The sequence below is a fragment of the Apium graveolens genome, chromosome 8 (genome assembly GCF_009905375.1).
Source record: "Apium graveolens cultivar Ventura chromosome 8, ASM990537v1, whole genome shotgun sequence".
NCBI lineage: Eukaryota > Viridiplantae > Streptophyta > Magnoliopsida > Apiales > Apiaceae > Apium > Apium graveolens.
The window spans coordinates 4,593,281-4,609,812 of NC_133654.1; the positions used below are offsets into that span (position 1 = coordinate 4,593,281).

General features: G+C 34.6%; 1 protein-coding gene across 1 annotated transcript; it reads left to right on the top strand.

Moving 5' to 3' along the window:
* The first annotated feature begins 5,767 nt into the window (after window positions 1-5,767).
* Window positions 5,768-15,378, top strand: LOC141681040 (peroxisomal fatty acid beta-oxidation multifunctional protein AIM1). The gene is made up of 18 exons (XM_074487102.1): window positions 5,768-5,945; window positions 6,439-6,510; window positions 6,601-6,663; window positions 6,752-6,808; window positions 6,920-6,987; window positions 7,085-7,166; window positions 7,255-7,310; window positions 7,779-8,081; window positions 8,406-8,492; window positions 8,892-9,066; window positions 9,258-9,379; window positions 9,567-9,730; window positions 11,979-12,233; window positions 12,566-12,687; window positions 12,766-12,887; window positions 13,038-13,186; window positions 14,528-14,666; window positions 14,955-15,378. Exons 1-18 carry the CDS (start codon window positions 5,852-5,854, stop codon window positions 14,994-14,996), a joined length of 2,172 nt encoding a protein of 723 aa, XP_074343203.1. The 5' UTR covers window positions 5,768-5,851; the 3' UTR covers window positions 14,997-15,378.
* Window positions 15,379-16,532: the final 1,154 nt, after the last annotated feature.

Sequence of the window (16,532 nt, forward strand, 5' to 3'; positions counted from 1 at the left end):
AATTGAGTCAAAACATGAACAGAGAAGGATATGTCTGGCCTGGTCACTGTTAGGTATATGAGCTTGCCCAACAGCTTTTGGTAGGGGTAAGGATAGGGTAACGGGTCTCCTTTTTCTGGAGTAAGCTTCAGGTGCATATCCATAGGGAGTTTCAGAGGTGTGCAATTCTGCAAGTTGTATTCCTTCAAAAGGTCTCTTGTATATTTCTGCTGAGAAACGAAGAAGCCACTATTATTTCTTTCAATCTCCAAACCCAAGAAGTATCGTAAATTTCCCAGATCCTTCATATGAAAGACTTTAGAAAGGATCGATTTTAGAGCATCAATAGAGGTCTGGCAGTTCCCAACTATAAGCAAGTCATCCACATATACTAGAATCAGAGTAATGGTGTTTGAAGAATTTTTAGTGAATAGGCTGTAATCAGCCTTTGATTGAACAAAGTCATTTGTCAACAGTGTGACAGATAGCTTATGAAACCACAACCTTGGAGATTGTCTGAGCCCATATAGAGATTTTTGAAGCTTGCACACAAGGGTTGTAGGTTGAAGCTCCCCCTGATTTTGATTAATCCTGCTACCATATCCTGCATATCCCTTTGGCAGCTTCATATAGATTGTTTCTTCCAGGTCACCATGCAGAAATGCATTGGTGACATCCATCTGAAAAGCTTGCCAATTATTCATGGCTGTAACAGCAAGAACAGTCCTCACTGTAGTCATTTTGGCCACCGGCGCAAATGTTTCCCAGAAATCTACTCCGTGTATTTGTTTGCAGCCCAGAATTACCAGCCTAGATTTATACCTTTCAATCGTGCCATCTGCGTTGTATTTGGTTTTGAAAAGACATTTACAACCAATGGCCTTCTTTCCAGCAGGCAAGATAGTAACTTCCCAGGTTCTGTTACTTTCAAGAGCTTCCAACTCTATGTTCATTGCAGTGACCCAATGTTGGTGCCTAACTGCCTCTTTGAAGGATGTTGGATCTGCAACTTTAGTGATAGAGGCCAGAAAATAATGAAATTGAGGTGGCACGGGGTGAGATGTCACAGTGACAATATTAGAGGATCTGTGTGTGACAGGATTGACATATGTGTCCATCCAAGTGGGAGGTTTAATCGTTCTAGTAGTTCTTCTGAGGACTGGTTCAGGTGAGGAAATATGATCTGTAGTCGAAACAGGAGAAGTTATGATTGGGTCAGGAATAGAAGAGGGTGTGGCTGTGTGATCAGGAGTAGCAGGTGGTGTGGGAGTGTGAGTTTCAAGTTGGTGAAGAGGAATGTCATCAACATATTGGTTTTGAGGTAAAGAAACTGGTACAGGTGGTATATATTGTTGGTGTGTGTTGTCATGGAGAGGAAAGATGCGTTCATGAAATACAACATCTCTGGTGACAAAGCTTTCTTTAGTGGTCAGGTTTAGGAGTTTATATCCCTTAGTATTTGGGGGGTATCCAATAAAGACACAGGGCATGCCCCTTGGTGCAAATTTATCAGAGGTATGTTTAGGATTGCTAGCAAATGTGAGACATCCAAATGCTTTGAATCGATCATAATCTGGGATTTCTTTGTAGAGCACCTCATAAGGGGTTTTAAACTTTAAAACCGAAGATGGTAATCTGTTTATGATGTATACTGCAGCAAGTACACAATCACCCCAGTAAGATAAATCAAGACCTGCTTGAAATTTTAGAGCCCTCGCAACCTCGAGCACATGTCTGTGCTTTCTCTCAGCTCTTGCATTCTGTTGAGGTCTGTATGGGCAGGACTTTTGATGAACTTTTCCTCTTTCAGCATAAAGTTGTTGACAGGATTGATCACTGAACTCTAAGGCATTATCAGACCTTATGGTTTGGACAGGGGTTTGGAAATGAGTTGTCACATAATTAAGGAATACCAGCAAGATGTTATAGTAATCTGATTTGCACTGAAGTAGGTAAACCCAAGTCATCCTCGAGAAGTCATCTACGAGGGTCAAAAAATAACGAAATTTGCCTTTGGTTGGTACCTTGTACGAGCCCCAAATATCTGTGTGTACTAGAGCAAATGGCTTAATAGAGTGAGAGTCACTCAAGGTATAAGGGAGTTTTGTGAATTTTGACATTGGGCAGGTGATGCACACTTGGTGCTGGTGGTTGAGATATGGTTTAACACAAGGTATATGTGCGAGTTTAGAGTTAGAGGCATGACCGAGCCTAATGTGCCAGAGGTTATACATATCATTAAGTGAGGTTCCAGAATCAACTGTGAGGCATAGAGGTTGGGGACTGGCAGGTTTGTTATGTTGTAAGTAGTAAAGGCCATTGGTAAGAATACCTATGCCTTTGACATATTTGAGTTTAGAGTCCAGGATCAAACATTTTTCAGGGTAGAACATAACATCACAAGCGTTATCTTTTGCTAGCTTATGTATTGACAATAAATTGTGTGTGAATTGTGGAACATATAGCACATGTAACAATTTTAAACCACAAGGCAAGATAATATCTCCAACATGAGTAATCAAGGTAGTGTCACATGTTGGAAGATTGATAGTGCACCCTGGTGGAGCTGACTGTATGTTGGTCATTTTCTGCAAGGAGGATGTCATATGGTCGGTAGCTCCGGAGTCTATGATCCAAGCACCATTATCTTTCTTGCAGGGGCCAGTAAGCACCATTTCTGAGAAGCTATAATCAAGTTCATCATCTGTTTCAGAAGGTTGTGGCCGAAGAGTTAGTAGGCAATAGTTTGAGGAGCTTCTCTAGTTGTTGAGCTGACACCATAATTCCAGATTGCTCAGATGAAGCTACATTGGCCATCTTAGGTGCTTGAGGCTTGCCTCCATTCCATCGATGTTGTTGTGGAGATTTTCTTTGAGCTGGAGGTCTATATCTGTGATGCCATCGAGGAAAACCAACAACAGACCAACATTTATCAGATGGGTGATTCTTTCCTCCACAGTTGGTACACGTAATAGGTCTATCAGCTTGTTGTGGCCCTTTACCATACATTGCTGAGATATCAGTATCAAGGCTGATGACATTTTGCAAAATATCTCTTTGAGATTCTTCTTGTTGAAGAGCTAAGCAGGCCACCTCAATCGTGGGTAAAGGAACCTGCATCAAGAGTTGGCTTCTCTGGGTGCTATAAATCTCATTCAAGCCATTTAAAAATTGAAACAGTCTAAATTCTTGTTTATAAGTATTAACAGCTTGAAGAAAAGTAGCTATTTCTGGGGTAATGCTTTTTATAACAGGGAGAGCACTCATAGAATCTATTTCTTCCCACAAGGAACTCATAGCAGTAAAGTAATCATTCACACTTAATGTGTTTTGTTTTAAGGCAAATAAATCTTTTGTAAGTTTATATTTTCTAGAGCCATTAGTAAGAGAAAACCTCTTTTCAAGCTGTGTCCATATTTCAGCAGCTGAGTCAATAAAGAGAACATACCTTTTTATGTTGTCTCAGATGTTGTTGTGAAGCCACGAGATGACCATGTTGTTGCAGGTTTCCCATTGAGCCGCCTCCGTAGCATCGTCTGTGTTTTTTACCACAGTGCCATTAACGAAACCCAGTTTTCTTTTTGATGATAGTTGTATCTCAAAAGAGCGTTTTCAAGCTCTGTAATCTGCAGCACCTTGCAGTTTTGTGACCACAATAGATGTAGGTCCATCGAATGGGTGCAAGAAAAGTGGGTAACCACAAAGAGTGAGATTATTTAGTAAATAATAATGCAGCTTCATTCGATGGTAATCTCCTTCATTAATTTGCCCTACCAACCAACGAAGACAAGCAATGTGAACTAATATTTCGAGGAAATTTTCTAGTATTTACTCCTAAAAATAAAATATCAAGTGATAATGGCTTTTAACAGTGTTACAAATTTCGTAAATCGGAACTATTCAGTTGAGATACTGATTTACGATTTATCGGACGATTTTTAAAAAATCGGATGATTAATCGACGATATATCAGAAATCGATAAAATCAGACAAATATTTTTGACCGATTTTTGAGCAATTTATCGGCGATTTTTAAAAAATCGACCGATGCTATAACATAGCTTTTACAAAACATTTCCTCGTAATAACTACCCTTGAAATAGTTTGACTCCACACATGACATACACGTTTGATTTTCATTTTAATATATTTTCTTTGGATTTTTTAAGACGACCCTCGTTTACTTTCTTTCCACCAACTTTCAAAAGTCTCCTTTGACGGCCACCGCACCACTAGTATATGGTGATCTCGATTTGCAACAAACCAACAAACCAATACTTTCAACTAATTAATAATTTGGTAGCTCGAAATAAATCGAATTTAATAACAAAGAATTAACGTAATGGTTAAGATATTATTCCTTTTAGGATATTAAAAATTTAAATTTTAATATTTGCGTGACTAATTAATTAGCAAAAAAAGTAAAACGTATCCATAATTTACCTCATAAGTGATTCGTTTCTTATAATTTTTAAATTTCGGGAATCATAACTAACGGATGAGATTACCATTAGCAATTTATTGATATATTGGGTAATTTTGTCAGAAAGATAAATCAAGATAATATTCTATTTGAAATTAGTCATGACACAAAATTAATTTTTGAAACTAAAATTTATCATATACTTTTTGATAAAAAATCGAGAATTAATCGATTAATTTTAAAAAGTCATTTTTTTTAAAAACAATCACAATTATAATAATATGTATATATTTGAAAATAGTCTTGTATAACTATTATGCACTTTAGCAAAATGGAAGGAAATAAGTTTTATTTTTAAATATGATTATATACATATATAGTTTTTGTTGAAAAAATCTGCCAAATCGTTAATCTGGACCAGACCCCGACAATTTGAACAAAAATATCGAAATCGCTAAAATCGTTATTGATGGTTCGGTTAACCGAACCATTTATACATAAATGATTTTTTTGTGGTTTCTAATATTTTAAATATGTTTAAACCAAACCAAACCGTTATATAATAATATATAAATTTTTTAATATATAATTATAAATTAAGATTATAAATTATGTTTTTTTGTATGTGAGTGTGTATATTATATTAAATACATTATATTACTTTATTAATATATAAAAACGTGAGTTAATTATTAATATATTGTAGTTTCACTAACATATGTATTAATTTAAATTAAATTAATGTATAATAATTCTTATTTGTAATAAATAATATTAATATATTATAAACTTAATATTATATTTTTTTAAATAAGCGATTCGTTGTTGTAAGTTTAACAAAATCAAAATACAAGTAAATGATCGAGTTCAAGACATGGATTGAAATCGAACCAATCCGTTATTCAATGATCCGGTTTGGTTTGTTCTGGGTATATAACCGGTCTGGTTTGATTTTGTGTTTTAAAAAACCATTCATATTGATTCAATTTGAAAAAACGAGAATCTAGATCAAAATAATCTGTGAACAACCTTATACGTACATATTAAATTACAAAAAAAATATGAAACAATTTTTTTATTATTCTCTCTATTTTTTATTTGTTTTTTTATTTGTCACTCTAACTTTTACGTATATTTTAATGTATTATGATCGGTTAGTTCGAATTATCGTTTATAAAATTTTCAATTTTATAAATTAAAGTAGATAACTTATATTTTAATTTAGAATTTTTTTAACTAAACGATCAAAAGGCATAGTGTGCAAAAATTAAAATGACAAATAAAAGAAAACAAAGAGGATATTTTCGTAACTTATCCAATCATGGAATGATCGTATATCTATATATATCACAGTCAAACATAACTTACACGCTTTTGCATCTCCCCGTTGATTATTTGTGTTAGAAACTTATAAGCTCTTTTTCTGCTTAATTTTTTCATATTCTCGAAATGGCGGTGCCTCGTGTGACGATGGAGGTCGGAAACGACGCCGTTGCAGTGATCACTATTCATAATCCTCCTGTCAATGCTTTAGCTCTTCCAAGTATTTATCCCTATACTTACAACTTTTGTATCTATTTTCGATCATTTCATTTCTGATAAATTATGCGTGCTTTGTTGTTAATTTTTGAGTTTGTTGTTACTGATTCTATACTTACTAGAGAGAGAGAGGGAGAGAGGGAGAGAAGAGAGAGAGAGAGAGAGAGAGAGAAGGAAGAGAGAGAGAGAGAGAGAGAGAGAGAGAGAGAGAGAGATTAGAGTGAGAGAGCAGAGGCCGTTACATATAATATGTTGTAATTGAGGAGAGAGAGATCGTTGATATGTTGATTTTATTGTTAGTTCTTTCTTACTGAATATCTTTATATATTGAATGTGATTTTGTAGTTGCTTACTCTATTGTTGATATAATGATATGTTGATTTATATATACAACTTTATGTATCGATCGTGATTGCACTTAAAGTCCCGATCAATTTGGGGCGTTTTGTTGTTTTGTTACATTTTGTTGTTGATATGTTGTATTTTGTGTGTGTAAGTTTTGGCTGGATTGAAGGAGAAATTCTCGGAAGCTACGAGGAGAGATGATGTGAAGGCTATTGTTTTAACCGGTAATGTTTGATATTTGAGCTGAATTTAGGTTAATTAAGTGTTCAGAGTGTTTTTTATTTAAGTTGTGGATAATGAATTTTGAATTGTAGGTGGAGGAGGAAGGTTTTCCGGAGGTTTTGATATTAATGTTTTCCAGAGAGTTCATAAAACTGGTACTGTGATTAGTTGAGGTAGTCCTAATCTAATGAAAGCTTGAGGGTGATCGTTTAAAACTGATTGTTTTTTGTATTAAACTGGCAGGTGATCCATCTCAATTACCTGATGTATCCGTTGATCTCGTGGTTAACACAATTGAAGGTATTTACAATTTTGCATTTTTTGTAAAAATACTATTTTTTGGTGATTCAGTTAGTGTTGAGGAAGAAATGTTGAATGGAGGTACTTATCGATGTGAATTTGTTGATTTAGATGCGAAAAAACCTGTTGTTGCTGCTGTACAAGGACTTGCACTTGGAGGTGGCTTGGAATTGGCACTGGTTTGTACCATTTGTATTTGAGGATAGATTGATCTTTAATTTAGTCGGGTTTGTAAAAGTTTAGTACATCATGTTAACATCTTTTCGCTTTATCCAGGGATGCCATGCGCGTATTGCAGCACCTAGAGCTCAACTAGGTTTGCCTGAATTGACGCTTGGAGTTATTCCTGGATTTGGAGGTGCAGTTTCCAAGTTTATATATATTTTATTGTTTTAAGGACCCAAGGTTGTTTGGGCGAGCACCCTAATTTGTGGTTATTGCTACAGGTACACAACGGCTTCCTAGGCTTGTAGGACTTCCAAAGGCAATTGAGATGATGCTGGTAAGCCTCCTTTCCTGTTACATTGTGGACGAAACTTTTAATTAGAAAGGTATTATTTTTTTTCAAGTCTCAAGACACATCAGTAGGTTACCTTCTGTGTAAAAATTGTTTGGTAATGGAGGATGCCAAATTTTGTTTTGAATAACCTGTGGTGCATCAATAAAGTAAACTAGAATATAGGTACCTGAATCTAATATAGGTTCAACTCAGCTAACAAAACCTATTTGCTTTTGTCACAAACTAGTTGGATGGTATATATCGAGCCATGTAAAGACATAATTACAAAATGTTGATAATGCATTGATATAAATATCATTGCTCTTTAGCATCTAGTTATTTTTTGAGGGATTACCTCTCCCATTCCGACATTACTTCCGATAACTGGTCACTTTTTGAAGATCCGCCTGGTCATGTTTATATATAAATGATATATATTCAGATTGTTAATGAGAAAAGTCATTTTTGCAGTTCTCTAAGTCAATATTGTCTGAAGAAGGAAAGAAGCTAGGACTTATTGATGCCATCGTGTCCCCTGACGAATTGCTTAAAGTATCTCGGCAGTGGGCATCAGATATTGCAGACAGGCGCAAACCTTGGATAAGTTCCCTTCAAAGGACAGATAAGCTTGGTTCTCTTTCAGAAGCAAATGAAATAATAAGAGTTGCAAGAGAACAAGTCAAACGTACTGCTCCTAACATGCCTCAGCATCAGGCATGCCTTGACGTAATCCATGAAGGGGTAGTTCAAGGAGGATATAGTGGAGTACTAAAGGTAACCTTACTAATGCATTTGTACTAGATAGTTCCCCCTCTGGGAAGTATTAGAGAATGTTCAGTTGTCAATTTGTCAACGATTCCCTGAAACTTACTTTATCTCGCACATGTTTTTGACAAATGTAGATGTCCTGTATTCAAATTGCCAATGCTGTAAACAATATAAGATACCTTGTTTTTCTAGCACAGGAGTAGGTTGTTGGATAGTTCAAGTGCTGGGGTGATAAAGGGCGATAATTATTGGCTTTTAATGGAAATTATTTTTCATGTATTTTTTTTAGTTTATGTGCAATCTGAATAATGATACAATATTTTTTTGCAGGAGTCTGCTGTGTTTAAGGAGTTGGTGCTAACAGACACTTCGAGAGGTCTGGTTCATGTCTTTTTTGCTCAACGTGCAACATCCAAGGTACATTACTTGTAAATAATATAAGTATCGTTTATGTATCTTAAAGCATAAGGATCACTATTACCCTTCTTCAGTTTCTAACTATGATTTGATATTTGTGGATTTAAATTGACTGTGAAAATAGAGTAATCGATAACAGCCAACTTAGCTCTCGTTCCTCAACAAGAGAATTACAAACATTTGTTGTTGACATATAGCCCATAATTTTCTGCTTCATGCTGAAGTAGATATTATATTAGAATGTCAATAAGGGAAATCTACATTTTTCCTCATTAGGTATGCAGAAAATGTATGTGAAGTTTCTTAGAGCCTGTATTTCTATTAGTATGTTTGCCTTATTGTTTGTATTTTCCCAAGTTTGGTTTCTATATGATGACTGGGAGGTCCTTATGTTGTCAGGTACCTAATGTTACGGACATTGGCCTCAAACCAAAGCCTATAAAGAAAGTTGCTGTAATTGGTGGTGGTCTCATGGGTTCAGGAATAGCAACAGCTCTTATATTGAGCAACATATATGTTGTGCTCAAGGAAATCAATTCTGATTTTCTTTCTAAAGGAATAAAAATGATTGAAGGTAACTAGTAAAATTAATGAAATATTTCTTACTTCTATGGATATAGTCTACATATACTTCCGCCAGAAATTTGCTCAAATGTATAAAGTTATCATGCATCCATTTCAATTTTTTTTCTTCTGACTGTGGTCAGCTTTAAGGATATTGTATTTAAGGCTTTTTTTGCTTTAACGATATGATCTATTTGACAGTTAATGTTCAAGGCTTAGTAACTAGAAAAAAGTTGACAAAAGATAAAGCAGAAAAAGCTTTAACATTGCTCAAAGGTGTATTGGACTATTCAGAATTCAAAGATGTAGATATGGTCATTGAGGTATGCTTCATTTTTTCATATAGGATTGCAATATGTCTACAACTAATTCCCTAGTACTTGTTACAATATTTACTTTTTTGTCAACTTGCTTGGATATTATTAAGTTATGAAATTGTTAAAATTTTGCTTAGTTTGTGCTTTTTGCATCCTGTGCAATGTAATTAGCACTACTACCATTTGTTTGCAGGCTGTCATAGAAAGTATTCCACTAAAACAAAAGATATTTAGTGAGATTGAGAAAGCCTGCCCTCCCCACTGTATTTTGGCATCCAACACTTCTACAATCGACCTCAACGTAATTGGAGAAAAGACACGGTCACAGGACAGGATAGTGGGGGCTCACTTTTTTAGGTTACTTTTTCATAAACTCTTCCTTTTAAGCTCGTATTGTGTACTTCTCCCTTTGAAATGTGCGATATAATGCAAATTACTGTAGCAATCTTTTATATCTTGAAATTACAGAGGTATAAATTCTCCTGCCTATCATTTTCATTCAAATTTTTCTGACAATACTGTGATGGATTTACTACTATTTAACTCAGAATTAACACATAAAATAATAGATGCAACGTTTTACTAAAATAAATAGTGACATTCATTAAAATGAGATGAACAAGCTGGGCTTTCGAGAGGCCAGATCTCTCCAAGTCTCAATAGATAATTATTACTACACTTACGATAAGCCAAAACCCTAATTTTCCTCCCCTATATTACTGTTCACCCCTCTTTACTTTCTCTGCATTTCCCTTTTTACCCCCGGCTATCTGTTTGACTTGTTTTTACTTGACTTCTGGTGTTATTACTCTTTTGCCCTTTAATTTCTTTCTTGATGTTTTGGTGCATCACAAATACTCACAATTAATTTTTGGGTAATAAAAGATCATCCCATCACTCTAGCATCACACATAACAAGTTGTGTCCTCAGCTGCCTGATTGTTGTCTTAGCACTCGATTAAAATAGTTTTTTCTTCCCGTAAAAAATGTTAATATTGTATTGTTTATATGCCTCATTAATATTCAGAATTATCCGGTTAATGCAGAATTTTTTCCCCTTCACACCTAAGGAAACACATTTCGCGTTTTTCCTCGTCGTTATGTTTTTACAAATTAGATACTTCATCTTTGATATGCATAAGAACTTTTTTACTGATGTGTTATCTTCTGAACTAAAATTATTTCATACTGAACACTGAACAGTCCTGCCCATGTGATACTGTGATGGATTTACTACTATTTAACTCAGAATTAACACATAAAATAATAGATGCAACGTTTTACTAAAATAAATAGTGACATTCATTAAAATGAGATGAACAAGCTGGGCTTTCGAGAGGCCAGATCTCTCCAAGTCTCAGTAGATAATTATTACTACACTTACGATAAGCCAAAACCCTAATTTTCCTCCCCTATATTACTGTTCACCCCTCTTTACTTTCTCTGCATTTCCCTTTTTACCCCCGGCTATCTGTTTGACTTGTTTTTACTTGACTTCTGGTGTTATTACTCTTTTGCCCTTTAATTTCTTTCTTGATGTTTTGGTGCATCACAAATACTCACAATTAATTTTTGGGTAATAAAAGATCATCCCATCACTCTAGCATCACACATAACAAGTTGTGTCCTCAGCTGCCTGATTGTTGTCTTAGCACTCGATTAAAATAGTTTTTTCTTCCCGTAAAAAATGTTAATATTGTATTGTTTATATGCCTCATTAATATTCAGAATTATCCGGTTAATGCAGAATTTTTTCCCCTTCACACCTAAGGAAACACATTTCGCGTTTTTCCTCGTCGTTATGTTTTTACAAATTAGATACTTCATCTTTGATATGCATAAGAACTTTTTTACTGATGTGTTATCTTCTGAACTAAAATTATTTCATACTGAACACTGAACAGTCCTGCCCATGTGATACTGTGATGGATTTACTACTATTTAACTCAGAATTAACACATAAAATAATAGATGCAACGTTTTACTAAAATAAATAGTGACATTCATTAAAATGAGATGAACAAGCTGGGCTTTCGAGAGGCCAGATCTCTCCAAGTCTCAGTAGATAATTATTACTACACTTACGATAAGCCAAAACCCTAATTTTCCTCCCCTATATTACTGTTCACCCCTCTTTACTTTCTCTGCATTTCCCTTTTTACCCCCGGCTATCTGTTTGACTTGTTTTTACTTGACTTCTGGTGTTATTACTCTTTTGCCCTTTAATTTCTTTCTTGATGTTTTGGTGCATCACAAATACTCACAATTAATTTTTGGGTAATAAAAGATCATCCCATCACTCTAGCATCACACATAACAAGTTGTGTCCTCAGCTGCCTGATTGTTGTCTTAGCACTCGATTAAAATAGTTTTTTCTTCCCGTAAAAAATGTTAATATTGTATTGTTTATATGCCTCATTAATATTCAGAATTATCCGGTTAATGCAGAATTTTTTCCCCTTCACACCTAAGGAAACACATTTCGCGTTTTTCCTCGTCGTTATGTTTTTACAAATTAGATACTTCATCTTTGATATGCATAAGAACTTTTTTACTGATGTGTTATCTTCTGAACTAAAATTATTTCATACTGAACACTGAACAGTCCTGCCCATGTGATGCCTCTTCTGGAGATTGTGCGGACGGAGAAAACTTCGGCGCAAGTAGTTCTTGATCTTATGGCAGTTGGTAAAGCCATCAAAAAAGTTCCAGTTGTGGTGGGAAACTGTGCAGGATTTGCTGTCAATCGGACCTTTTTTCCATATACCCAGAGTGCACATATCTTAGTCAACTTGGGAGTAGATGTTTTCAGAATTGAGAGATTGATCAGCAGCTTTGGCCTTCCCATGGGTCCATTTCAGTAATGTTCCTCTCTTTCAACAACAAATTCAATTTTGGTGTGCATACAGGGCAAAAATGTGTGCGTGTGTGAGTTAACGCATGAATGTAAGGCAAAAGATGACAGCATGATCATGCTTGTAGTTATTTGGATGTTGGGGGGGGGGGTCCTACATGATTGTTATAGGGAATATGATGCAAATCTTTGTAACTGTATATGCACTATTCAGTAATTTGTTAGAAATTTTGTAGTAGTAATAAAGTGTAATTCATAATCAATGGTTTTATTATATATCCTCTTTTAAAAGGAACAAAATGGTTGAATATTTCTAAATCCCTTTCAAATACTTGCAGGCTTCAGGATTTAGCTGGATACGGAGTGGCTGTTGCTGTATCAAAGATATTTGCAGATGCTTTTCCTGATCGCACATTTAGGTCTCCTTTGGTTGACCTTATGATAAAAGATGGACGCAATGGTAATTATGACCATCTTTTTCTCTGTTTTTGTTCTTATGTTTTGTGTTGCATCTCTGTTTCTGACATGCATTTCACAGGTAAAAATAACGGAAAAGGATACTACATTTATCAGAAGGGAAGCAAGCCAAAACCAGATTCTTCAGTACTTCCAATTATAGAGGAAGCTAGAAGGACCACGAATATTATGCCCGGAGGAAAGGTATGTTAAGCAGTGTGAAAAGATTTTCTGATTTTCTAGTAAGATAGTTGTTTCTTTTAGTTGAAGACTTTTATTTTGTGTAATTATATAAGCAATGTAGAGTAAACTTGGATTGGAAATAGTTACTGATGTATAAACATTATGTTGCAGCCTATAACAATCACTGATAAAGAAGTTGTGGAGATGATCCTCTTTCCTGTTGTGAATGAGGCATGTCGTGTTCTCGATGAAGGATTTGTTGTCCGTGCATCCGACCTTGATGTCGCGTCTGTCCTTGGGATGAGTTTTCCCTCTTATCGGTGAGTAAACATATATTTACATCACCAAGTTCACTCTTGCTGCAATTATTTAGTAAAATTGTTTTGATCTTCGTAAATATTCCTATGATCTGCTGAAAGTTATATAAAATTCTTCCGTTTTTTGTATAATTTGCTTCATATTATGACATTTGCCATGCGATTAATATTCTTTTAGTGTTTCTTTTGTAACTTTTTTAGTTCATGACAATCACTTGTTTAATCATGAAAATGCTGCAACAAAAATATGATGTTACACCAAGACAAAAGTTCTGGATATGGAGTCGTAAATTAATTCAAATGTTGGTTTTCAATTTATCGTTTTGGTGCAAAGTAATACAAGTAAATATGCAATATAAACCAATATTTGAACAGTAGTGAAATGTTACATTAGGACCAAACCTATATTGTTTTACTTGGTTAAATTTCTGAACTTTGGAACTCGGGATTTGAACTTGTACGATATTAGGGCTATAGCTTTTTGTTTGTTAGGAAATTGCGAGAACCAAGTTAGATAATGTATCAATTAGTTTCTATTTGAGCCTTTAAGGTTCATCATGAGGGGAAATACTCTAAAATCATTATCTCTGGGCCCCCTTTATATTCTTTTAATGAATATATCTGTATTTTAAATGTGGCAGGAAAGGTTAATAATATTAATATTTGTTGGTAGGCCATTTTTGTCTTGTGGGATTGTAACTGGTGGTGTATTTGCTTTCATTTTCTATGTAATTTCAACCTTATGTTATCCAATATTGTGTCAAAACATTCCTGCCGAATATTTGACAAATAAACCAAGCAAACGCGTATTATAGGGTATGTCACTTGTACCTCTCGGACAGACTACTAGTCACGACTATTATCTTTAACTACATATTTACCTGGAGATTGGTGCCATGTTTGTTTTATGGGATTGTGATCCTCGGACGGGTGATGTATTTCTCATTTCTATGTTATTTCAACCCTATTTTATCAGATATTGTGTCAAAGCATTACTGCCGAATTTTTGACAAATAAACCAAGCAAACACGTCTTCTAGGGTGTGAAACTTGTACCTCTCGGACAAGATTACTAGTCTAGTCTCTAGAGTATCATCTTTAATTACATTTTAACTGGTGATGGGTGGAATGCTTTGGATAGACTAAAATTCCTCAAATTAGGTAGTACAAGTTCTTTACAAGTACTCACAGGCCCGCAGAATCCCATGTAATTAAGGTTAATCGAAATGTGCAAATTAAAATGTAAAATGTTAATGATCACTTCGTTTTCATATGTCTAATCTTGTTGGCATGATGTTACTTATAACAAATCTTGATGTATCAACAAATGTTGGCAACTTGGCAGTGGTGGGATTGTGTTTTGGGCAGACACAGTTGGGCCCAAACACATATATACAAGCCTAAAGAAGTGGACAGAAGTATATGGTAGTTTCTTCAAACCATCAAGATTTTTGGAAGAAAGAGCAACAAGAGGCGTACCATTGGTAACTATTCTTTCATTTATATCTCTATACACCCATAGTATATAAAACCTTTACTTTAGAATGCCATCTTGGCAATAATTCTCTCACATATACCCTCTAAACACATGAACTCTTTTTATTTAGTATAACGAAGCAAACTTGTAAAGTGCACATTTAGCTTTGCTAATTTTCTGTGACGAAACAGTGTAGTACTTTTTTTGTTATTATTTTAATGATGCTAGCTTAAAGGCTCCCTTTGTACTTACAAGTCACATCCAGGCTCCTGATGCTTCATTTTTTTGCCTGCAGAGTGCACCGGTTACATCTTCAACATCAATGTCCCGTCTTTGAGAAACTCATCTACACCAGTCTTTAGAGAAATCCGGTGTTTTGTAAGTCCTTATCACAAATAAAGTCCGGTATGGTGAGAAGATAAGAACAGCGTTTTGAGTCCTTACGACAAATAAAGTAGTTTCTTATGGTGCTTGTGAAGATAAAGAGAAGCATCTTATATTGTCTTCTAGAAAGCTTACATTTATATGTCTAGAAGTCGATATAACTTGTATCAACTGCTATTGCGTTTGAGATTTTATTGAACATAAAAGTATTTCCTCCTTTCCTCCTTTATGCAATTATAGTTTCCGACTGGTCCTGATTATGGAATGGTGTATCCAGTGTTTGTCAGAATGTTAATACAAGATTATGGTATATGCAAAGTTCATATTGCTACTTATTTTCTCTCATGAAGAGACCTTAATCCCATTTTACAGGAAGATTTTTTTTTCTCTGATTCATTTTTCTCAAGATATTGTATATTGGAGCCGAGCTAGGGATTCCCAAAATTGTTCCTGAATGCCGTATTAATTTTTGATTTCGTGGTCAGCATGTGCATACAGGAGTGCGGGAGGGCTCTCCTTGGTGATTTATACAACTAATCAAAGTGTGCCAACTATGTATTCGGTACCGATTTTGGAAGAAAAAATGACAAAAATAGCCGATTTTTGAAAAAATTTAACAAAAATAGTCATTCCGAAAAAAGTGGTCAATTTTGGCCGATTGAATACTCCACTGTCAGTTGGGTATCCAATTTGTATAAGATACTCCACGAGTAGTTGGGTATTTCATATATGGGATACTCCAATGTCAGTTGGGTATCTTATATAAAGTGGATACTCCACTGACAGTTGGCTATCCTACTTTTCAGAAATTGGTTATTTTTGTCAATTTTATATAAAAATAGGCTAAATTTGTCCTTCACAGAACTCTAGCATATCTCTTTATTTTTTAACTGCACAGACTCAATCGTTGGTGAATTTTTTCATGTCCTGGGAATGCTTTGTAGGTTTAGTTAGGTTTATTTATTCATTTGCAGTGTTTTAAAAATCAGAAATAGGGGAAGATCGGTCGAGTTACCAATCTAGGATTAATTGAAAATCGGGGATTAATTGAAATGATTAATTGGAGTAAAAATCGGATATATTATAATATTAAATTATATTTAATATATTATTATCATTATATTAGTTATTTATTAACAAAATACATATTTATTATATCATAATTTCTATACTTACTCATATTTAAATTAATATAATATTTTAATTTTAATAAATAATTATATATACTGCAATAAAGAAAAATTCGTAAAAATTAATCGGATTTCAGTCGGTAGGATATTTTGTAGGAAATTAATCGGTTGAATCGGGGATTTTTAGAACACCGTTCATTTGCTATAAAGCCAATTCATTCTTATATATTCGCTCCTGCCATTGGACCATTTTTATGCGTAGTTCTTACGTTCTTTTCCGTTATCTATGTTTACTGTATACGTGTTTATCATCTCTGCTATTAATCTTCAAATGGAATGTATTTCTTACATATTTATCA

Bases quoted from the DNA above. Each gene is read 5' to 3' on its own strand.
- LOC141681040 (XM_074487102.1), top strand. From the start codon at position 5,852: ATGGCGGTGCCTCGTGTGACGATGGAGGTCGGAAACGACGCCGTTGCA. The intron at 7,311-7,778 runs GTAAGCCTCCTT...TCATTTTTGCAG, and splicing joins AGGCAATTGAGATGATGCTG to TTCTCTAAGTCAATATTGTC. The intron at 12,234-12,565 runs GTAATGTTCCTC...AAATACTTGCAG, and splicing joins CTTCCCATGGGTCCATTTCA to GCTTCAGGATTTAGCTGGAT.